Below are 25,668 nucleotides of genomic sequence, written 5' to 3' on the forward strand. Positions count from 1 at the left end.
GAGAGAGAGAGCGGCGAGGTAATATTATGAGGCAGTTACGTGAATGAAAAGAAAAATTAAATTAAAACGAAATAATAAGAATGAGAGAGAGAGAGAGAGAGAGAGAGAGAGAGAGAGAGAGAGAGAGAGAGAGAGAGAGAGAGAGAGAAGGGGAGAGGGAAAGAGAGACGAGATATTATGAGACAGTTGTGAGAATGAATAAAAGAAATGAAAGAAAGAAATGAAAAAGAAATAAGAATGAGAGAGAGAGACAGAGCGAAAAAGAGAATGATGAAAAGAAAAAGAAAAAAGAGTAAAGTGAGGAAACGAGGACATAAAAAAAATAAAAAATAAAAATAGAAGGAGAGATTGATGAAAGGAAAAACCTGACTTGAAAGGAAGACTAAATATCAACAAGAAAAAGAAGAAGAAAAAGAAGATAATGGCGAGGAAGCAAAGACTCAAGGGAAAGAGGAGGATAAAGGGAGGAAGAAGAGCGGAGGAGAGGAAGTAGAGAAGAAAGAAAAGAGGAAAGAAAAGAGGGAGGGAAGAAGGAATGGAGGAGAGGAAAGAGAGAAGAAAGAAAAGAGGGAGAGAAGAGGGAATGGAGGAGAGGAAGGAGAGAAGAAAGGAGAGGAGAGAAAAGAAGGAGAGAAGAAGAACGGAGGAGAGGAAGTAGAGAAGAAGAGAGGAGAGAAAAGAAGTAGAGAAGAAGAACGGAGGAGAGGAAGGAGAGAAGAAAGAAGAGAGGAGAGAAAAGAAGTAGAGAAGAAGAACGGAGGAGAGGAAGGAGAGAAGAAAGAAGAGTGGAGAGAAAACAAGGAGAGAAGAAAGAGTGGAGGAGAGGAAGGAGAGAGAAGAAGAAGGAATGGAGGAGAGGAAAGAGAATGAGAGAGAGAGAAGAAGGGAATGGAGAAGTGTAAAGAGAAGAAGAGGAAGAAGAAGAAGAAGAAGAAACGACACCAAAGGAAGAAGAAGAAGAAGAAGAGGAGGAAGAGGACATCCAGATTAAACTGGATGCTGAGGAGGAGGAGAAGTAAAAGGAGGAAGAAAGGAAATGAAAGCAAGAGAGAGAGAGAGAGAGAGAGAGAGAGAGAGAGAGAGAGGACAAGGCGAAGAGATTGGAAACGGAGGAAGTAAAGACGGAAGAGAAAATAAAAATAAAATAAAAAGAAATGTGTCGAGAGGAAGAGAAAGATATGAAAAGAAAAATTACACGAGAAACGAAGAAGGAAGAGGAGGAAGGTTGGATAAAGATGGTGATTTGGAAGAAGGGAAAGGAAAAGGAGGAAGAAAATAATAGGAAAGGAGAGAAAGGAGAGGAAGGGAAGGAAGGAAAAATGTCAGAAAGAGGAGAGAGAGAGAGAGAGAGAGAGAGAGAGAGAGAGAGAGAGAGAGAGAGAGAGAGAGAGAGAGAGAGAGAATTGTAAGATGAATAGAGGAAGATCAGAACAGCCTTAGCATCACTCACTCACTCACTCACCTCACTCCTCTTCCCGAACCAAATCCTGTCCAATCCATCTCTAAGCATCAGTAGACTTAGCATCTCACTCTCACTCGCTCACTCTCACTCACTCACTCACCTCCTCCTCTTCACGAACCAAATCCTGCCAAGCCATCTCTCAGCATCAGTGGAATTAGAATCTCCAGCATCCTTCATCTCACACTCCTCACAGCATCACCCTCTCAACACACATCTCTCTCATCACACACACACACACACACACACACACACACACACACACACAAACAACCCTGGCGCCAGCTCGTCCCTATTTGTCTGTGTGTGTGTCCGTCAGTCTGTCATCATCCCCACAAGTGTTCTCAAGGCGGTGAATTGTGAAGCTGCGAGACTCGACACATCACGGGCTTAAATTGCAGTCCGTGGGGTATGAGTGACGTGTCGCGTGCTGGAGGGAGCGGGTTTAAAAAGTGGGTTTTCGGGAGTTTGGTCGAGTGTGATGCTGCGTGCGCCTCCATCACCATTTTTCAAGTCGCTGGTCTTTGTGTCATTAACTGCGTGTGTCTGTATGTCTCTCTCTCTCTCTCTCTCTCTCTCTCTCTCTCTCTCTCTCTCTCTCTCTCTCTCTCTCTCGTGTTTTATGGTGTTAAATGATATAAATGACGAAGAGGAGACGAGATCAGAGAACCGGGTAGGACGCGTAGTAATGGGTTTAAACTGGATTAATTCAGATCCAACAAGGACATAGGCAAAAATTAGTTTACTAACAGAGTGGTGGATGAGTCTTCTTATGTACTTATAAAGAAGAGGAGGAGGAGGAGGAGGAGGAGGAGGAGGACGAAGAACAATAACAGCATTTGAGAGTGATGGTATTAGTAGTAGTAGTAGTAGTAGTAGGAGGAGGAGGAGGAGGAGGAGGAGAATTACAAAGACCACCAGTGTGTTTAAAACCATAACAAACATCAATGACAAATAAAAAAGAATAAAAAACATTGATATTATCCTTATCGTCAATTGCAAATCAACATTGGCAAGGGTTAGTTTTTCGGGGTCACGTGAGGGAGGGACACGTTTCTGGCCCCGAGGGATATGGCCGGGCGAAGGTGCGGCCGGAGAAGGGATGTGGCCAAATAACTGTTGATTGTTTGATAGCGCGTAAGTAAGTCCTCGCGTGGCAAACCGTGGAGGCCCTCAGCTGTTGTGGCGGCCGCTGACCCTGCGTGGTGGTGGTGGTGGTGGTAGTGATGGGGTGGTGGGAGTAAGTCATTGAGGGTGGTGGTGATGGTGGTAGTGGTAATAGGGTGGTGGTGAGGTCATTGAGGTGGTGGTGATGGTGGTGGTGGTGGTGTTAGGGTGGGAGAGGTCAGTGGTGGTGGTGGTGAAGGTGGTGATCGTGGTGGTCGTGATGGTGGTGGTGGTAGTGGTAATGGGGTGGTGGGGAGGTCATTGAGGTGGTGGTGATGGTGGTGATCGTGGTGGTCGTGATGGTGGTGGTGGCAGTGGTAATGGGGTGGTGGAGAGGTCAGTGGTGGTGGTGGTGATGGTGGTGATCGGGGTGGTGGTAATGGTGGTGGTGGTGGTGGTAGTATCCTTAAGTGTTACGGATATACTGTCATCCGTAAAATAAAAAAATTCAGAAAACCATAAAGAAAAAACAAGTAGAAAAGATATTAATTAAAAGTCTCATATAACACTAAATAAACAAACATCACAAACACACTCTTTATTTACTATTCATCTTTTGACTTAATGCAGGACTTTCTTTCATACTGTTTATCTAATGCTGTTTATAATGCTGCTCATTCATGATCTTTACTTAAAAAAAAAATATATATCTCAACTCTACTAAAGATCGACACACGCATAGATAGAACGAGTCGGAATCAGAGTCTTACTGTCAACAAAGATTCACCGTGCATGGCAGAGGCGAAGAGGGAAGGTTTTACGGCGACACGAAAGGTTTTGGACAGTTACGAGAGTTGTCTGGGAGGCTGAGGCGCCGCTGTTTGGACGAGAACGATTCAACGCATAAACCTGAACAGCATCTGGGCTTCTTGCTGTTAGGAAGAGGAGAGCATTAGGATGAAAAGAAGAAAAAGCAGTGAAAGAAAGGAAGAAATGAGAGGAGGGTAACATCTTGCTTCTTGTTGTTAGGAAGAGGAGTGGATAGGATGAAAAGAAGGAAAGCAGTGAAAGAAAGGAAGAAGGTAGCGGAGGACTTCTTGTTATTAGGAAAAGGAGAGGATTAAGATGAAAAGAAGGAAAAGCAGTGAAAGAAAGGAAGGAATAGGAGGCCAACATCTAGCTTCTTGTTATTAGAAAGAGGAGAGGATTAGGATGAAGAGTAGGAAAAGCGAGAGGAAGAAGGGAAGGAGGAAGATGAGGAATTAAACAGCCTCTGCCTTAGAAAGAGGAGAGGATTAGGATGAAAAGAAGGAAAAGCGAGAGGAAGAAGGGAAGGAGGAAGAGGAGGAATTAAACAACCTCTGCCTTTTTTGTTGTTGGGAAGAAAAGAAGACTAAGAATGAATAGAAGAAAATGCAAAAAGAAGAATGAAAGGAGGAAGAAGAGGAGGAGGAGGACGACGACGACGACTACAGCAACGAAGCAACAAGGAAGGACAGAAAAGAATACCGTAGTCTCCGTAGAAGAAGAAAGACTTAGCATATAAACGTTTAAACTGAGCCTTGTTGTTTTAGTTGTTGTTGTTGTTGTTGTTGTTGTTGTTGGGAAGTGCGCGTCACCTTGCACGGTCGTAGACAGATGGAAGACTCGAATTTCAATAATAATCTTGTTTACTGCGTCATAAAAGCTAATCTGGTGTTTGTTATGGTAGCCTCTGTGAACTTTTACTTGGCGAAGAGAAAGCACTTTTTAATGTTCCTCTTGGGTGTTTTTTTTTTTTTTCATATATCACGGCTAGGTTTTCACGACTAAATTTCTTTCCCTAAACTCTAACTTCATCTTGCCTTCGTCCTCTCTTCATATACACACGCTTTATATTATTACTTTTTTCATTATATTCCCCTTAGATATTTGTTTGTTTGTTTGTTTGTTTTGCATATATCACGGCTAGGTTCTCACGACTATATTTCTTTCCTTAAGCTCTAACTTCATCTCACCTTCGTCCTCTCCTCATATATTCACACGCTTCATATTATTACTTTTCGCTGTTGTCTCGTTTCGTTCACTCCACTGTTATACGTTTACACGACTTGGTTTTCTTCTCTAAGCTTCCACATCATCGTATCACCATCTCTCCTACTGTACACACACACTTTGTTATATTACTCTCAGCTGTTATTTGGCTTCGCTCATCTCACGGCAGCTCGAGGCGGTGAGAGAGAGAGAGAGAGAGAGAGAGAGAGAGAGAGAGAGAGAGGGAAAGGCGGGGGCGAGCCTCATAACGTATCCCCTTTAGCCTCTTAACTGTAGCACAACCACAACAGCGACTTACTTACGAGGAGCCCACTGTGTGTAGCTCCATGTGCCCCCGACTCTTTATGGTCACGGTGCCGGTAGCTCAGGGTCCATATATTATTAAACTTAACTTGGGGTCCCTTTATGACTATTTCCAAGGCCACAGTGAAGATTAACTGGGCTCTTATGGATATTTTGCTCATTCAAGATGCAGAAGCCGTGTCAGACTATGTAAAACTATCGCTAGCTTCATAAAACAGTCCATGGAAATCCTAATAACTTCTTGGAGAGACTTTTCGACGATTTCTCAAGGCCGCAGAGAAGATTAACTGGGCTCTTATGGGTATTTTGCTCATTCAAGATGCAGAAACCGTGTCAAACTACGTCAAACTATCACTAGCTTCACAAAACAGTCCGTGGAAATCGTAATAACTTCTAGGAGAGACTTTTCGACGATTTCTCAAGTCCGCAGAGAAGACAGAATGCGTCCTTACGGCTGTTGTTTGCAGAAGCCGTGTCAAACCATCGCCTGCAGCACAAAACAGCCCGTGGAAGCCTCGCCTCACCCAACAACTTCAACGAGAGACTTCCAAACAGACGAACATTCAGAGGCTCCGGGACGTATAAGAGTACAAGGTTCCCAGCTTGCCAGTTTGAAAAGCCTCTCGTAGAAATTGTTGGGATTTCCAAGGACTGTTTTCTGATTCTTGTGACAGTTTTACTTGGCTTCTGCACCTATGAAAACCGGGGGATCTTCTCTGTGGCTTTGGGTAATAGTCGTAGTGTGAGCCCGGCCGGGACGTTTGAGAATACAGATCGAGTCGAAGCGATGAATGGAAGGGAAACCGTTTGGCGCTGACATATTATTCAACGTTATTCACCGCCCGCCGCGCAGCCATTAAGCGGCGGCCGTTCTTGACAACCGCCACATAAATCCGAGGCATCGTGGGGTCTGTTTGTCTGTGGGTCGCGATGTGGCCTACTTTCCAGGGTGTTTAAGAAGGGTCGCTGAACTTCGCCGGGCTGGTGGAGTTGATTATCTGAGCTGGTGATTACCTTTGATGTACTGGAAGGCTGGTTATAATAGTAGTAGAAGTGGTAGTGGTTGTAGTAGTAGTAGTAGTAGTAGTAGTAGTAGTAGTAGTGGTCTTTCGTCTCCTCCGCCTTCTGTTCTAAATTTTCCTTCTCCTTCCCTTCTTAGCTTTGTAATCCTCCTTCTTCCTCCTCCTCCTCCTCCTAATCCTCTTCTTCCCTCTGTATCCTCCTGCTCATACTCATCACTTTCCCTTCTTCTTATCCTGTTACTCATTATCGCCATTATAAATCCTCCCCCTCGTCCTCATCTTACATATCTTCATTCTTTTTCATTCTGCTTCTCTCCATCATCACTTTTTCCCTTCCTCACTACCTAACCCTCGAAACCCAAAAAACACCTACGTCAGGACTCCCCGTTGAGCACATCCCACGCACACCCACCCACGCACACACACAACACTATAGACGAAGGAACAGGGAGAGAGGAGGAAGGGGACTACCACTTCTGCTTCTGATGCCGTCTCCCCTAACACAGCACAGCACGTGAACTCCCTCTCTTCCTTCCCTTCCCTCCCTCCCTCCTGTCAAGCCCAGACGCGTGCCAGCCAAGACCAGGGAAAAAAAGGGGAACAAAGGCACGTCACAACCGATCATCTTGCGCCTCCTCCTCCTCCGCCTCCTCCTTCACGAGTCGTGCGTCACCGCCTGGCTGGTTGGTCCTCGGTGCCGCCGCGGGCCCCAGCAGCCTTTGAAGGTTTATTATCGGCTTTCCGGGAATGTGAGCGGATCTTAATGAAAAGCCTTCCCTTCCTCTCACTCGGGGTTGTTTATGGCCGTCCTTAATTGCCTGGTTCGTTCCCGCGTTTTTCTTCTCCTTTGATTGATGTTTTTGTTTTTGGTGTTTTGAATATGGAATCGTGTATATGTTTTTTTTTCTGTGTTCATATGCCTTTGTAGATTATAGCAGTTTTTTTTTTATATGATGCAGGAAAAGGTTCATTATTACCAGATCTCGCTTTATATAATCCAAACAGTTTAGGCAAGTCTTTTATTCCTGCTAACGAAAAAGAAATGCATATAGTGGTAAACATCTGAGTCTCCCTTGTTCATTAAGAGTTTACGTATTATTAGCAGATCTCACTTTCAATATACCCCTGATAGTCTAAACAAACCTTCCACTCTCACCAACGAAAAGAAAATCCATGAACCCACAAAATAAAGAACATCGAAGTCTTCTTAACTCATTCACTGTGGCAACCTTCACCTCAAACCACAAACACTTTCTTCCACACACACTTAGTCATCAAAGCATTCATCCCTCCGGTCCTCCAACCATCCCCAACTTATCGCCGAACCCATAAAGCCATAAAATGAAGAACATCCAAGTCTTCCATTCACTGTTGCAATCTTCACCTCAACACTAACCACTTCCTTACACACACTCTATCATCAAAGCATTCACCCCCAGTCCTCCACCCATCACGTCCTTGCCGCCGAGCCAGCCACCCATCCCTCCCTCTCTCTCCCTCTCCCTCCCCCCGCCCAGAAGCCTGAGATCGACGCTGTTTGTTGTGTGTAAACGAGGCACTTTGAGCGTCGCCCACACGCTGCTCACACGGCCAGTAATTGCTTCAGGGAACGGCCGCGCGGCGTCACAACTCAGACTTCAAATATTCACTGTCTTGCCGCGTTAGCCAGCCACTCACCACCCAGCCACCCAGTTAGCCATTCAACCTGGCAGCCACTTAAACAGCCAGCCACTCAGTTAACTAGACATGCAGCCATTCAGCCAACCAGTCATTCAATCAGATAGCCACTCAGCCACTCAGCCAGCGAGTCATTCAGCCAGACAGATACTTAACCACTCAGCCTGTCACTCCAAAAGCCGGTTATTTAGCCTGACAGTCACTTAACCAGCCAGCCACCCAATCAGCCAGCCAGTTATTGAATCAGAAAGCCATTTAACCACTCACACAGCCACTCAGAAAGCCAGTTATTCAGTCAGACAGCCACTTAACCAGCCAGCCACTCACTTAACTGCTCAGACAGCCACTCCGAAAGCCAGTTATTCAGTCAGACATCCACTTAACCAGCCAGCCACTCACTTAACCATTCAGACAGCCACTCCGAAAGCCAATCTTCAACCAGACAATCACTTAACCATTCAGACAGCCACTCCGAAAGCCAATCTTCAACCAGACAATCACTTAACCATTCAGACAGCCACTCCGAAAGCCAATCTTCAACCAGACAATCAAGCCAATCTTCAACCAGACAATCACTTAACCATTCAGACAGCCACTCCGAAAGCCAATCTTCAACCAGACAATCACTTAACCATTCAGACAGCCACTCCGAAAGCCAATCTTCAACCAGACATCCACTTAACCATTCAGACAGCCACTCCGAAAGCCAATCTTCAACCAGACAATCACTTAACCATTCAGACAGCCATTCCGAAAGCCAATCTTCAACCAGACATCCACTTAACCACGTAGACAGCCACTCCGAAAGCCAGTTATTCAGTCACACAGCCACTTAACCAGGAATCCACTCAGTCAACTCACCATTCAGTCAATCACTCAGACACACTCACTCTCCTCGACGCGAACAAAACCGTGGTGTCACTTTGTCGTCTTTGCTTTCAGACTTTCAATCAACGCCCTTCGCCTTCTTTCTCCCCCTCTCCTCCCCGTCCATCTGAAGCATCTCACTTGACACCTTCAGATCCAATACCAAAGCGTCTGTCTCCCCTTCCCTTCCCCTTACCCCGTCCGTGTCACCCACTCAACGAACGAGAATGTTTTTGGATTGTAACACGTTCAGCATCCCGCCCGGTTCATGTAAAGATAGATGAGGTTAGAACTTAAGTTAGGACGGTGCGGTTAGAACTTAAGACGACGCTGTTAGAACTTGGGACAATACGGTTAGAACTTAGATTAGGACGCTGCGGTTAGAACTTAGGTTAGAAAAATGCGATTAGAACATAGGACAATGCGGTTAGAACTTAGAATGGTGCTGTTAGAGCTTAAGTTAGAAAGATGCGATTAGAACTTAAGACGACGCGGTTAGAACTTAGGACGGTGCTGTTAAAACTTAGATTAGGACGCTGGGGTTAGAACTTAGGTTGGGGCGTCTCCGTAATTATTTGACATGAAACACACTGAGAATAATTAGATGTAGATTACGTGTTTAGTTCCAGTTCATTTCGTGTTGCTTCTTATCTTCGTCCTCCTCCTTCTCCTCCTCCTCCTCTTCTTTCCTTCCTCCTCTTGCTCTGCTATTCCTGTATATCCCTTGTTATCATACACACCACACGACTAACCTTGATTTCTTTGTCATCACATTTCAACATAAGTAACCATGATATTGCTTGTGGATTCTCGTTTATGTTGCCATTACACTTAACCCAAGGAAGCATCACCTCACAAACCCATTAACGATCATTCTTTTACTCTTCTTTTTGCATTGATTTCGTCCTGTCATCACGTCCCAACATAACTAATCTTGATATTGCTTGTGGATTCTCGTTTATGTTGCCTTCACACTTAACCCAAGGAAGCATCACCTCACAAACCCATTTACGATCATTCTTTTACTCTTCTTTTTGCATTGATTTCGTCCTGTCATCACGTCCCAACATAACTAATCTTGATATTGCTTGTGGATTCTCGTTTATGTTGAAACCATTTACGATCATTCTTTACTCTTCTTTTGCATTGATTTCTCCATTAACGATCATTCTTTTACTCTTCTTTTTGCATTGATTTCGTCCTGTCATCACGTCCCAACATAACTAATCTTGATATTGCTTGTGGATTCTCGTTTATGTTGCCTTCACACTTAACCCAAGGAAGCATCACCTCACAAACCCATTAACGATCATTCTTTTACTCTTCTTTTTGCATTGATTTCGTCCTGTCATCACGTCTCAACATAACTAACCTTGATTTTGCTTGTAAATTTACGTGTATATTCCCTTCACACCTAACGCAAGGAAGCATCACCTTACAAAGCGCTTTACGATCATTCTTTTGCTCCTCTTTTTAGCTTGATATGCCCCTCTCATCACATTTCAACATAACTAGCCTTGATATTGCTTGTGAATTTACGTTTATTTGCCTTTCACACCTAACCCAAGGAAGCATCACCTCACCTCTTTACGATATTTACTTTCCTTCTCCTTAACTTGTATTACATTTTTTATCAGTTAAGTGAGACACTAACACGAACACAGATCTCTTCACCAACTCTTAGCATCGCCAGTGTCAGCGTAACGGCAACACAGGACAGGCAGGAGAGTGTGTGTGTGTGTGTGTGTGTGTGTGAGTGAGTCATTGGTGTGTGTGTGTGTGTGTGTGTGTGTGTGTACAAGTGGAGAGAACTGGGTTTTCAAGGTGAACCGCCGAGGAGGAGGAGGAGGAGGAGGAAAAGAACGGTAACAAAGAACAACAACAACAACAACAAACAAGAATAACAAAAACAATAACAACAACAGAAAGGAGAGGAGGAGAAGGAGGAGGAGGAGGAGGAGGAGGAGGAGGAAGAAGAAGAGGAGGAAGAAGAGGGTCACGCTTTAATGGATATCTCTGTCTACCTGTCACTCTCGGGCAGGTGTTACGGGTGGGAGGAGGAGGAGGAGGAGGAGGAGGAGGAGGAGGAGGAGGAGGAGAAAGCGGAGGAGAAGGAGGGGGAAGGTAGTGAAGGACGAATATCAGTGAAGCGAAAGTTGCGACATGGAGGGAGGGAGGGAAGGACAGAAGAAAGGAAGAGGAGGAGGAGGAGGAGGAGGAGGAGGAGGAGGAGGAGGAGGAGGAGGAGGAGGAGGAGGAATGGAAGAAGGTTACATTCCACTCGTGATATGTATTGTAATGACTTCCTTTGTTACATCTACGTTACCTCTCTTTTACTACGACGCTTCGAGACTCTTCATATAGTTACCAAGGAGACGCAATAATGTCCTCGTGAAATTCAAAGGATGTTGAACTAATCGTAAAATTGTAACTAAGCTCTGATCTTCTTCATTACCAGAGCAACAGTGTATGTGTGTGTGTGTGTGTGTGTGTGTGTGTGTTTCCAGGGAAAGCCGCCGAAGAGAGAGCCGTCACCTGTTACCTGAGATCAAAGAATTTCCGGAGTCATATTACCTGGCGCCGAGAGGGTTAACTAAGGTGGTGGTGGGGGTGGGGGAGGTAGTGTGTGAGGGGGAGGGGTATGTGAGGGCGTGCGTGCGTGCTTGTGTACCGGCTAACCGCTAGTAACCCGAGGTCAGCCTCATAACAAGTCTATATTAACAAGCAAACCGGTTCTAGCTCAGCCGCTGAAGTAAACAAAAGGTCACTCACTTCAGACCTCAACCAAGAAACCTTCAAAACAACTCTAAGGTAGCCGATGAGTTATTCAAAAGGTCCGTCAGTCACTTCCAACCTCACCCAAAAAATCCTCAAAAACAACTCTAACTTATCCACTGAGGTCCGTCACTCACTTCTAACCTCACCCATCTCATTAACAAAAGAGAAACACAACATCAGCACAACTTACCTGGTTAGCGGCGTGCGGCGTGGTGGGCGTCTTGAGAGCAACAACACTGGCGGGAAACAGACTTGCGGGGTAGTGATGATGGAGGAGGAAGAGGAGGAGGAGGGTGTCCGTGTGTCCGTAAGCAAGGTGGACATTCGGGTGACGACAATACCAAGAACTGTTACCTTCGCACGCACCAAGATCACATGAGAGTTATCGTCGTGAAGATCGTAATTGTTTTAGTTTCCGTACGCTTTGCACTGCCTACACTTGACCGTACCATGACACTGACGTTACTGGGTGTCTATGTGGTGGTGATGGTGCGTGTGGTGGTGGCGGCGGTGGTGCGGGCAGCGTGTTCCTGGTGGTGTGTGTGGTGGCTGGCTGGCTGCCTGGATGAACCTCAGCCCCACACTGCCACTAACTGCGCCGCCGCTCTCTTTCTCTCTCTGTGTTGACACCCTCAGCCTCCCGCCTTATCTCCCTCCCTCTGCATCCTTCCCTCCTTCCTTCCTTCCCTCTCTCCCTCCCTCTGACTCGCTCCTGCATCCCTCCTTCTCCAGCCGTCCTTCCCTCTCTCTGTTCTTATCTCCCTTCTTTCTGCGTCCTTCCCTCCCTTTCCTCTCACTCCCCTCTTATCTCTTTCTCTTTGCATCCTTCCTTCTCTTCTCTCTCTCTCCCTCAGACTCCCTTTTTATCTCCCTCCTTCCAGCATCCTTTCCTTCATTTCTCTCCCTTTCCCTCTTCCTCCTACATCCTTCCTTCTCTCCTTCCCTTTCCCTCTCTATCTCCCTCTCCAGCCACTCTTCCCTCACCCCATCCTCCGCACCCTCCCGATTTCACTCTCGCCAAGACAAAGTTACGTGCTCGTCACTCGTAACAATAGCGGCCGTCACTCCCTCGCCCGGCCCGTTTCCAGCTGTCACCTCCCCTTTGTGATGCATTCCGCCGCTGCTCACGCCCCGCTTTTATCTCCCAGCGCCAACGCCATCACGGTAACGAACGCTGATCAGATAAATGTCATAATGGTGCGCCTCACAGTTCAGTATTCACGCCATAACAGTTTGACAGGCGGCAGAACAATGATGGAGAGAATAACCGACCTAGAAAACGAAGATATTAAAGTGTTTGATAATGGAGAACACTAATAAGAGAGAGATGTTCATTTAGTTAGTGGGATCAAACGAAGACCTGTGAAATGATGTAGAAAGCGAGAGAACAGTGATGAAAAGAATAACCAACCTCAAAAGACGAAGAAAAGGAAGTTTTGAGAGATCTGATAAGGAACAGAGACCTGACTAACATTACAAGAGAGTTCTCATTTCATTAAAGGGATGAGACGAAGACCAAAGAGATAACAGTAACAGACGAGAGAACAACGATGGAAAAAATAACCAATCTAAAAATCCGAGGCCATTGAAATACATGATAATACGGAACAAAGACTCACTGAACATTACCTTACGACAGAGTTCTCATTTTCGTTAAAGGCATCAAACGAAGATCATTGAAATAACGTAGCCATAACGATACTGTCAACTCTGTTTTTTCAGCCAATGTGGAAACTCAAAGCCACTGAATAAATTAGAGATATTAATATACTAGCTTTGGTCTGGCCCGGAGGAGATTAGAGAAAAAAGGATAATTGATATTTCACCATAACATTGACAGGGTATTAATAATAGTAATGATGAGAGAGAGAGAGAGAGAGAGCATCATTTGAGGATCCTTAAGTCAGTTGATTAACTCATGCATATAAAGAAGGAAGGGGATTTGGGGGAGATGGAAGGAAGGGGACGCGGGAAGGATTGCGAGTGTGTGTCCTTGAGGGTGCCATGTCAACGCGGAGAGAGGAGAAAAAGAACGAGAGAGAGCATAAGGCTTGGGTGATCTCGTTAATATATACGAGACAAATAGGAATGGAGGCAAAGAAATAATAAATGGCTTGTTTTGTAGCTGAGGTGTACTATGTGGTTTGTGTTGCTTAGTGTTGCTTCTGCTACCAATACTAATACCAGTACTAATGCTAATGTTAATACCAATACCATTATTAATATCAATACGAATACTAGTTCCAAAAAAAAACATATAGTGAGTGTTGGTGCTGTTGGCAATACGAATGCCAATACCAATATTAATACCAATACCATTACTAATAATAATACCAATACCAGTATTAATACCAATACCAATACTAATACCAATACCAATATTAATACCGATACTAATACTAATACCAATACTAATACCAATACTAATACCAATACCAATACTAATACCAATACCAACACTAATAACAATACTAATACCAACACTAATACTAATACCAATGCCAACACTAATACCAATACCAACACTAATACCAATACCAATGCTAATACCAATACCAATACTAATACTAATACCAACACTAATACCAATACCAATATCAATACCAATTCCAATACTAATCCTAATACCAATACTAATACCAATACCAACACTAATACCAATACCAACACTAATACCAATACCAATACTAATACCAATACCAACACTAATACCAATACCAACACTAATACCAATACCAATACTAATACCAATACCAATACTAGTACTAATACCAATACTAATAAAGAGCAGCACCAACAGCATCCTATAATACAAGGAGCTAGAAATGAATGTCTCTATCGTGTTTTAAAGAGAGAAAGTACCCAGCGTGCCTCGGCTTAAAGCAAAACATCACTCGGAGAAGGTCAACAGGTACGAGAGAGTAGCTACGAGATTCAGCAGACACAGAACACCTAACATGTAACCGGAATCGACCTCTCTTCTGGCCTTTCATTCTTTATTCTTTTTACTGGAATAGCTCTGAGGGGGGGCTTTGGTTTTTCTGCCTTTTTTTATGTGTGTCCTTGAGTTGTTTCTATTGGTGTTAAATGAATGTTATAGTGGGTAACCATTCTGCTGTATATCCTGACGTCCTGGAGATGGTTGGGTGTGAGCGAGCTGCGTGACAACAGAGGGAGGTGGATAGGTTATGTGTGTCGGTCAGGGCTGTTGGGTTGTTGCTGTCCCTTTCCTTTAGTCCTCCCCACCCTCCTTTCCCTTTCCCTTGCTCTCCATCCCATTCCTTTCCCTTGTTCCCTACCCCATTCCCTCCTTCCCATCCCCTTCAACTTCCCTTACCTCTTCAACTCCAATACATCACCCCTTCTACTCTCTATTCCTTTCCATTCCTACCAATCTTTTTTTTCTCTTCTCCCCACCCTTTCTCCTCTTCCCCACTCCTTCAGCTACCTACCATCACCCATTCCCTTCCTTCCCACAACTTCCCACCCTTTCCTCTCCTCCCCACCACTTCACCTCCCATCCATCACCCAATCCCTTCCTCCCCATCCATTCCCAATTTTCACATCCCTTCAGCTCCCCTCCATCAGCCCTTCCAATGCTAACAGACACACTGGCAGTTTCTAAAGGGCGGTGTATTGGTGTTGTTGTTAGTGGTGGTGGTGGTGGTGGTGGTGGTGGTGGTAGTGATCCCCGCCCTATATTGAGTGACATTCGCCCATAACAAACCATCTCTCCGTGACCGACCTTGTTTATTGTATATGACTCACGCTTTGCAACGCTTTTATGTATTATTATCTCTCTCTCTCTCTCTCTCTCTCTCTCTCTCTCTCTCTCTCTCTCTCTCTCTCTCTCTCTCTCTCTCTCTCTCTCTCTCTCTCTCTCTCTCTCTCTCTCTCTCTCTCTCTCTCTCTCTCTCTCTCTCATTATGTAGATAGGTGTATTATTTAAGCAGCTTATTAATCGATTAATGAATATATTTTAATACTACCGAGGCGGCATAATTTTAACGTGATTTAGCTTATGCCCTTATCAGCGCAAAATTCATAATGTACACCTTAGTTTATGGAGAAGAAAGAAAGGATAGAGAGATGGAGTGGGAAGGGGTAGCTTATATATATTTATTTTAGCATGAAATTATTATATATATACCTTAGTTTGTATAGGAGGAAAGGAAGTATATATAAATAGAGAGAGAGAGAGATGGAGAGAGAAGGGTATAGATTGTATCTCTTATCAACTGGAAATTATTATTGTTATCTTAGTTTTTAGGAAGAAAGGAAGTAGATAGCTAGAGAGAGAGAGAAAGGTACAGCATTTCTTATAGTAAAGGAAGCATATCAAGTGCAAAAATATAAGCAAAATAATATCTAAACAAACACTAAACTCTTCTCCTGTAAAATGTACCACTAAATCACTATATATACTTAAGTTTGTCGGGAAAAGGAAGATAGATATATAGAGAGAGGGAGAGGGAGAAGGGGCGTATTCAATAAAGCTCCATCATGCAAGGAATTCTAATGCTCTGACGTGGTGGCAATGCGGTCGAGTGCCTCATTGCGTAGTCACCCAGTGTTCCCGGTAGAGAGGAAATCACACTGAGGGACACCTGGAAATCTCACCTCTGTACCGCCAGCTGCCTTGTGTGGCCTGACTCACTGTGTTCCTCGGTGTGTTGAGCTGCTGATCCTGCTGTGATGCTTATGTTGTTCATGGGTAGAAGAGATTGTTTGCCCGACTGTCTATAAAAAGAGAAGAAGAAATGGCAGAGATATATTACGTTGCTCTAGGAAACTAATGGTATTATTTTATGTCCTTGTTATCATCGAAATCATATTCAACATCATTACTACAACTACTACTACCGATACTAATACTCATACTGTTTCTTTGACCTGCCTAACTAACCTAACCTAACCTAACCTAACCTAACCTACCTTCTACCTACTATCTACCTACCTAACCTAACCTAGCTTCCCATATTCCAACCTACTACTACTACTACTACTACTACTACTACTACTACTACTACTACTACTACTACTACTACCGATACTAATACTTTTTCTTTGACCTATCTACCTACCTAACTAACTAACCTAACCTAACCTAACCTACCTTCTACCTTCCTATCTACCTACCTAACCTAACCTAGCTTCCCATATTCCAACCTACTCCATATTACGCTCGTTGCACCTGGGATAGAAAGGTAAACTGTGCTAATGGGGATACAATACAAAAAAAAACTACCTATATCTTGCCTTAGTCTTACCTTACCTTACCACATTCTTACTTACTCTCACTACCTTCGCTACAGCCGGGATAGAAAGAAAAGGAAGGAAGGGGATGCTATACAAGGCACTAGGAGCCTCAACCAGTTAACGCTTCCTTAATTAGAGGATGGAGGGCCAAGAGGAGGAGACCCAAGGAAGGCCGCGTTGAGTGTTGGCCGCACGCCCCCATCACGGGACCATTAGCTTAGATCAACGAAGGGTGACGAGGCGGCCCCGTTGACGTCAGGCCGTTCATGGTGGCGGCTGATGACGAAGAGGTGAGAGATAGATAGATAGATAGAGAGAGATAGAGAGAGAAGGAGATTATTACTGTCATTATCAAAATCATTACCGTTATTACTACTACTACTACTACTACTACTACTACTACTACTACTACTACTGCTACTACTACTACTAATACTAATACTAATGATTTCCAGACTCAAACAGATAAAATAAGAAAAAAAAGACATTGACAGTAAAATAAAAAGAATAAAGAGAGAGAGAGAGAGAGAGAGAGAGAGAGAGAGAGAGAGAGAGAGAGAGAGAGAGAGAGAGAGAGGTATGGGGTCAGGGGGGTAGGGCCAAATATTTAGGGCTACGGGTCGTCGCTATACGCACTCAACGCGCGGCTTTACGAGTCGGTGGCGTCCGTGTGAAGGGAAGTCACCAATTGCTGCCTCCTCTGTCACTATTGTCACACTTTTATGGTCCTCTTCTCCTCCTCCTCCTCCTCTTCTTCTTCTTCCTCCTCTTCCTATTCCTCCTCACCACCATCCAGTCAGTCAAATACATGTTGTGGTATCTACCCTTCCTCTCTTCCCTCGCTTCCTCATAGATTATTTCTCCTCATCTTCGTCCTTCTCCTCCTCCTCCTCCTCTTCTTCTTCCTCCTCCTCTTCTTGTTCCTCCTCACCACCATCCAGTCAGTCAAATACATGTTATGGTATCTACCCTTCCTCTCTTCCCTCGCTTCCTCATAGATTATTTCTCCTCACCCTCGTCCTTCTCTTCCTCCTCCTCTTCTTCTTCTTCCTCCTCTTCCTATTCCTCCTCGCCACCATCCAGTCAGTCAAATACATGTTATGGTATCTACCCTTCCTCTCTTCCCTCGCTTCCTCATAGATTCTTTCCCCTCATCTTCGTCCTTCTCCTCCTCCTCTTCTTCCTCTTCTTCCTCCTCTTCTTGTTCCTCCTCACCACCATCCAGTCAGTCAAATACATGTTATGGTATCTTCCCTTCCTCTCTTCCCTCGCTTCCTCATAGATTATTTCTCCTCACCCTCGTCCTTCTCTTCCTCCTCCTCTTCTTCTTCTTCCTCCTCTTCTTGTTCCTCCTCACCACCATCCAGTCTGTCAAATACACGTTACACTCAGGTTACAGTATCTACCCTTCCTCTCTTCCTCCTCCTCCTCCTCCTCCTTCTCCTCTTTCTTCCTCTGTTAACTAGTATGAATGGTCTTGTGTTTTGAAGTTCGTGGGTTATTTTTTTTATTGTTTTTTTTCTGTTACTATTGTCCACTTTTATGGTGCTCTTCTGCTCTCCTCTTCTTTTTCTTCTTCCTCCTCCTCCTCCTCCTCCTCCTCCTCTTTTTCCTCTAGAGTTTCGAAGTTGGTGACTCAATTATTTGTTGGTTCGTCTGGCATCATTGTTCACACTCCTCTTCCTTCCTCTTCTTCCCTCCTCCTCCTCCTCCTCCTCCTCCTGTAAATATGAAAATAAACAAGAAAAATAACCTTACTATCCATCACGGGGAGGTTAGTATGATAGAGGATAACACGTCAAGGGTCCATTAACATCACTGCTCAATAGTCTCTTCTTAGCATCGTAAATATGAGATCTTGCAAGAGGGATTTTTTTTTTAGAGAGGAGATGAGCAAGTTTTTATACGGCAGATTAACTAAGCAACCTAAACAGTACATAGGTCAGTATTTTTTGCTTGTGTGTGTGTGTGTGGGTTTGTGTGTGTGTGTGTGTGTGTGTGTGTGTGTGTGTGTGTGTTTCTACCAAGCTACACCTTCACTCCCTTTGTCCAGCTATCCTCAGAAACACACACACACATGCACACACACACGCACTCACCCTCCGCTAAATATGAATTCGCACGCCCAGAAACATGGAGAACAGGACCCAAACACTTACCGAGAGAGAGAGAGAGAGAGAGAGAGAGAGAGAGAGAGAGAGTAGGGGATAGCAACAGCGATGACCATATTAACGAAAAAAAACGAAAGGACCGGTTCAGCGAGTAGGGTTGCTTCGTGAGAGCTGGACATGCACGGAGGAAGGGTCTTGAGGTCACATGCAGGGCTATGCGGGGTGTACTTACTGACCAGGTTTTTGTGGGCCAGATATTGTAAGCGCCTCACCTTGCCGGTATATGGAAATTGGTATGTATTGCAAATTGCAGAGGAGAGTAGTAACAGTAGTAGTAGAAGTTGAAGTAGGGATAGTATCAGTAGTAGTAGTAGTAGTAGAAGTAGAAGTATTATTTTTTTATAGTACCGAAAAGAGTTAAAGTGCAGAAAAAGATGAAAAAAAAAATCGCAAAACCACAGAATAGAAAACTGAATGCAGAATACAGAGTAGAATTAGTTGTAGAAATGGTAGTAGTAGTAGTAGTAGTAGTAGTAGTAGTAGTAGTAGCAGCAGCTCCACCGTTACTCATCTTGTTATCTCTGTTGTTTCTAGGTAATATTGGCCTTAGCGATAATGTGAAGATGTGCAGATCCCTCATTACTATGCAGGCCACGACCAGTCTTGCTCCCTTCCCTAAAAGCAGTATATAAGTCTCGGCGCTGACACACACAACAGCTTTAGGATGATTGTTCTCGGCTCGCTAAGAGTACAAAGTGATAATCAACTTGTCTACACATAAATGACAACGAAATCCGGATAGCAGCTGCATGTGCAAGTTTCACGTAAAAAAAAAATTAATTAAAGATCAACACGTTCTTCAGGAAATTGATTTGGATGTGAACTAGAAATGTATAAGACGTAAACTTTAATTGATTTAGGAGGAAAAAATAAAAAGGGAAGTTATTTAGCGTCAGAGTTCCTTGCAACATATGAAAACTTGAATCTTGAGAGCGTTCAATGTTTCTTATATTATTTAGTCATATTTTTAGCCTTTTTTTTTTATTTAGCCTTTATTTTTTTATTCAGACCTTTACTTAATCCTTTCTTTCGTCTCTTTTAGTATTTAGTTCATCAGCTTCCGTTCTGGTCTTATATGGAGTCCTAACGCACTTCTATGGACTTCTAGAACCATTACCTCCTCTTCTAACTTAGGGATATCACGTTCTTGGTTCATTTTACTTCCTCTTTTTCTTTCTTAAGCCACGTTCACAATGTACTGACTCTGGGCCACGACAACCCAGCGACTCTTAGGTCCCCTTCACTCTCTGCCGACTCAGCATCAGGTAATCGTTTCTAGACCTCTTTCTGACCATGTGCAACCTTTTCAACATTTCACACCCAAGACCTCGTGTACCCTGAGTCGCTAAGGAGTCGTGGCCCAGAGTCGGTATAGTTTGAACGGGGCTTTACTACTCAATTGGCGTGTTTTAAACCTTTGCCAGCACGTCTCCTCTTCCGCCCCCGCCTCCCAACACGAACATCCTTGTCTGGTAACCTCTGTAGCAATACTTTCTTGGCTCGTTGGACTTACGGGGTCGCCACTTTTATCCTTGACTCACCTGCCCCGACTGAAACCTTTACCGGCACGTCCCTTCTTACTCCTCTGCCACCCAACACGAACATCCTTGTCTGCTAACCTGTGTGGCAATACTTTCTTGGTTCATTCCACTGAGGAGGTCGCCACTTTTTTCCTTGTTCGTCGCCTACTGACCTCACTCAACCCGTCCCGACTTTAACCTTTGCTCATCTCTCCTCCTTCCCGCCACCCTCACCTCCTTGTCTGGTAACCTGTGGGATATCACGTTCTTGGCTCATTGGATCTTCAGACGTTTTCACTCTTTTCCGATTTCGCACTTGTCCTACCTGACCACACCTTTACCTGTGCGTCCCTTCCTCCCCCGTCACCCTTGCCTTACCTCAGTCTCGCCCCCTCCCAGGTACGTACATGTTCTTGGCTCATTGTATCTCCAGGTGTTTTCACTCTTTTCCTACTTTGCACTTAACCTACCTGACCATAACTTTACCTGTGCGTCCCTTCCTCCCCCGTCACCCTCACGTCACCTCGGTCTCGCCCCGTCCCAGGTACATACACGTTCTTGGTTCATTATGTAAGGCGTCTCTGTTCTTTTTCTGCTTCGTACTCAACCTGTCTGACTATACCTTTACCTGTACGACTTTCCTCCTCCCTTGCCTCCCTCCATCGTCACCTCTCCTTCACCGTGCCTCGGAGATATACACATTCTTTACTCCATTTTTTATTTACATTCTTTTCCTGACTCGTACTTAACTTATCTGGCGAAAGCTTTACCTGGACTTCTCTCTTTCTCTCCCGCCTCCCTCATCTCCAATCCATCTCGCCTCATCTCCGGGAAAGCATCTGTACAAGTTTCTTATTTCATTGCATTTAAGGAGTCTTCTTAAAATCCCCTGTTCGTATACCTGACTACTTACCTGCATCTCTTCCTCCCCCGCCTCCCTCAGCTTCCCTCCTCGCCTCATCTCCGGGAAAGCATCTGAACTGTTTTTTTCGGCCATTTATGTTGAAATGTGTTGAGTGTTAGGAAGAGTTAGTATTATTATTTTCTCTTTCTATTTTTGTCTCTGTCTCTGTTACTGTTTCTCTCTCTCTCTCTCTCTCTCTCTCTCTCTCTCTCTCTCTCTCTCTCTCTCTCTCTCTCTCTCTCTCTCTCTCTCTCTCTCTCTCTCTCTCTCTCTCTCTCTCTCTCTCTCTCTCTCTCTCTCTCTCTCGTCCGTCTTCATCACCTCTTGCTTGGGAATTATGTCTCTTTTTTTGACTTTTCCGCATTGTTAGTTTTATTATTGTTTCTTTCTATTTTTGTTTTCTGTCTCTGTTATTTGTTTCTCTCTCTCGCTCTCTCTCTCCGTCTCTCTCTCTCTCTCTCTCTCTCTCTCTCTCTCTCTCTCTCTCTCTCTCTCTCTCTCTCTCTCTCTCTCTCTCTCTCTCTCTCTCTCTCTCTCTCTCTCTCTCTCTCTCTCTCTCTCTCTCTCTCTCTCTCTCTCTCTCTCTCTCTCTCTCTCTCTCTCTCTCTCTCTCTCTCTCACACACTCACAAGCCCCCCCCTCTCCCTCCCTCCTCCTCCTCCTCCTCCTCTTCCCCCTCCCTTCTTACTCGCTTATATCTCTCCCTCTCCTCCTCCTTCTCCTCCCTCCTTCCTCTCCCTTCTTCCCTCACTGTTGCTATGGTAACCTTCAGTCTGGCACGCAAACACACGCACTCACACGGCATAGCCAGACAACATTATCTATCTCTACCTATCTATCTGCCTATCTATCTATCTTTCACTTATTTGCTTTCTCTGCTTATTCATTTAATATAATACAGTTGTCTTTCTCAGTATCCGTGTTGTGTGTGCGTGTGTGTGTGCGTGCGTAGCATAGAATAAAGCCACATCACTTACAAGAACATTATTATACACGCAGTTCAGGAGTCACACTACTAGCTATATAGAGAAGCCACACTACTAGGAATGAAAAGAAGCCACATTACTAGTCATGTAGAGAAACCACACTATTAGCTATATAAGGAAGCCACACTACTAACTATATAGAGAAGCCACACCACTAGCTATATAGAAAAGCCACACCAGTAGATATATAGAAAAGCCACACTACAAGCTATATAGAAAAGCCACACCAGTAGATATATAGAAAAGCCACACTACAAGCTATATAGAAAAGCCACACCAGTAGATATATAGAAAAGCCACACTACAAGCTATATAGAAAAGCCACACCAGTAGATATATAGAAAAGCCACACTACAAGCTATATAGAAAAGCCACACCAGTAGATATATAGAAAAGCCACACTACAAGCTATATAGAAAAGCCACAGTAGTAGATATATAGAAAAGCCAAACTACAAGCTATATAGAAAAGCCACACTAAAACTATATAGAGAAGCCACACCACTACCTATATAGAAAAGCCACACTACTAGCTAAAAAGAGAAGCCACAGTACTAGCTATACAGAGAAGCCACACTACGAGCCACACCACTAACCACACGAGAACATAACAACCATACAGTAGTGCCACGCTGGTCATTCACCCCTTGACGTAACACTACCAAGATGTACAGTGAAATCAGTGTTACCAAGCGTACCCGGAAAGCAGTACCTGAATGGATGGTTAAGGGAGGCAAACCGGTTACTATAAGACAGCCAAATTAGTCGCTATAGAAGAGTCTAATCATTGTTTGTACATAGGAAGTAACGCCACTTTTTTATCCCACCGACACAGACCTTGCATAGCGGGACCATGGGTGTGGGTACGTGGACACCGAACCTAACCTAATCTAGCCTAACCTACTCTAACACAACTTCACCTAATCTAACCTAACCTAATCTAACATAACTTCACCTAATCTAACCTAACCTAATCTAACATAACTTCACCTAATCTAACCTAACCTAATCTAACATAACTTCACCTAATCTAACCTAACCTAACCGAGCCTCACCCAACGTTACCTAACCTAATCTAACCTAACCTTCCGTGTTCAAGAGTGGGTCACATATCCGTAGAGGAAGACGTAATCTTACCTAACTTCACCTAATCTAACCTAACCTAACCTAGCCTCTCCTAACGTAACTTAACCCAATCTAACCTAACCTTCCGTGTTCAAGAGTGGGTCACATATCCGTAGAGGAAGACGTAATCTTACCTAACTTCACCTAATCTAACCTAACCTAACCGAGCCTCACCCAACGTTACCTAACCTAATCTAACCTAACCTTCCGTGTTCAGGAGTGGGCCACATACCCGTAGAGGAAGACGTAATCTAACCTAACCACCTAATCTAACCTAACCTAACCTAGCCTCTCCTAACGTAACTTAACCCAATCTAACCTAACCTTCCGTGTTCAGGAGTGGGTCACATACCCGTAGAGGAAGACGTAATCTAACCTGACTTCACCTAATCTAACCTAACCTAGCCTAGCCTCTCCTAACGTAACTTAACCCAATCTAACCTAACCTTCCGTGTTCAGGAGTGGGTCACATACCCGTAGAGGAAGACGTAATCTAACCTGACTTCACCTAATCTAACCTAACCTAGCCTAGCCTCACCTAACATTACCTAACCTAATCTAACCTAACCTTCCGTGTTCAGGAGTGGGCCACATATCCGTAGAGGAGGACGGAAACATGCTGGCCGGCGAGTGTCTTCCCATAAAAATTGATAAAAACCGGTTCACTGTTAGACCATTATCACGGCGGGGAGCAAAAACAACCTGACCATTAGTAGTTCGTTAACGTAAACTTGCCCTCTTTTTGTATCCCGCTCATAAACCATTACCCTTCACAATTTGTACCTCGCGGCCTCAGTATGTAAACCCTCTAATCATCCCTGCCCGCCCTCTCTAATTTAAATCAATGTTATGGGTGGCGTGCATGGTAGTGGTGGTGGTGGTGGTGGTTTCACTGAACATTTTTGGAGTGTAATGAGATTCGGAGGAATGTGGAAGAGGTGAAACTTGTATAGGAGGCGAGGTGTTATGTTTGGGATTGGACACGAGATAGGAAGGTAAGGCAGATGTAGGAATATAAAGAGCACGCCAGTACACCATTCCTTAACACTTTACTGCCCAAGAGAGAGAGACAGAGTGAGTATAGGAAGCGAAGGGTTGTGTTAGGAACTGAAAACAAGATTGGAAAAGGAAGGTAGGAAACATTAAAGGGAAGAATTTTTTTTTTTTTTTTACGTCGCGGCCTATTGCGCCGTTAGGCTTTTTTAACTAATGGGGCCTGATGGTTGGCCCAGCCCGTTGTGGCGCAGGCGAATGTTTATAGTGGCGCCATCTTGTTTTGGGTCATACTGTCCGCCGGAGCTCATCTTTGAGCCTCTCTTTGGAGAGGTAATCTAGAGTTCGGGTTGATAGGTGGTCTTCAGGGCAGCAAGTGGGTAGTCTTAGGCCATTCGGCGGTGACTGAAAAATCCCAGCTGTATGGCGGCCAGGATACGAACCCGCGTCCCTCGTGGATCTCCCAGACGCTGACCACTCAGCCACCGCCTCTTACCACTTGCCACAATGCCAAAACATCGTTCCATTAGACATAAAATACCAGGGAAAGAGAGAAAAGAACGAGTATGTGAAGCCAAAGATTGTGTTAGGGACTGAAAATGAAATAGGAATGGAAGTTAGGAGATATAGAAGGATAGAACTTGCCAATTCATCTTTCCTAAATACTTAAACGACCAAAGAAAGAGAGAAAAAGTTGAGTATGGGAAGCGAAGTGTTGTGTTATGCACTGAAAATGACATAGGAAGGGATGGTAGAAGATATAGAATGGAAGAACTTGCCAATACATCTTTCCTACCAAACCTACCAAAGAAAGAGAGAAAGAGCGAGTATGGGAAGCGAAGGGTTGTGTTAATGGCTGACAACAAGAATGGAAGGGAAGGTTGAAGGCGTAGAAGGTTAATGCACCCCTATACATCATTCTTCAACGCTTAACTAGCCCCGAGAGAGAGGGACAAAAAATAGGTACGCACTCAACCATGGCAGAAGTGACCGCAGATATCTGTCACAACACACAACACTGCACGTAACTGTGACTTTTTACATCTTTTTTTCTTCTTTTACCTTCCTCTTTTTGCCCTTGAGCTGCCTTCCTTTACTGCAGAAGAAGAGAGACAGAGACAGAGAGAGAACTACACTTGCATTCATCGACGCATCTATATAGCTGGTCTTTTCAGGGTCTTTCCTTATCTCTAATATGTTTCAGTATCTTCTGTTTCCACCCTTGACCTGCCTCCTATACTCTAAAGAAAGCGAGAGAGAGAGAGAGAGAGAGAGAGAGAGAGAGAGAAACATACCTGCATTTCCTACCGTATCTCCATAGCCTTAAAACATCCCTTCCCTTTCTTCAGTATCTTTCAATATCATCTTTTCTTCACCCTTGAGCTGCCTCCTATACTCTGAGGAAAGCGAGAGAAACACAGACAGAGATAGAGAGAACCGTACTTGCATTCCTTACCGTACCTG

General features: G+C 44.3%; 2 protein-coding genes across 2 annotated transcripts in view; one reads left to right on the forward strand and one right to left on the reverse strand.

Annotated features, from left to right (window-relative positions):
* Positions 1 to 11,901, reverse strand: part of LOC126997656 (uncharacterized) — a 21,919-nt gene extending 10,018 nt beyond the window's left edge. The window contains exon 1 of the mRNA XM_050858878.1: positions 11,438 to 11,901. Coding sequence (XP_050714835.1) covers positions 11,438 to 11,571 — 134 coding nt within the window. The 5' untranslated portion in view covers positions 11,572 to 11,901. The remainder of the gene's footprint in view (positions 1 to 11,437) is intronic.
* Positions 1 to 25,668, forward strand: part of LOC126997657 (tryptase-2-like) — a 200,513-nt gene that overhangs the window by 136,854 nt on the left and 37,991 nt on the right. The window lies entirely within an intron of this gene.

This window comes from Eriocheir sinensis, chromosome 12, assembly GCF_024679095.1.
Source record: "Eriocheir sinensis breed Jianghai 21 chromosome 12, ASM2467909v1, whole genome shotgun sequence".
NCBI classification, from domain to species: Eukaryota; Metazoa; Arthropoda; class Malacostraca; order Decapoda; family Varunidae; genus Eriocheir; species Eriocheir sinensis.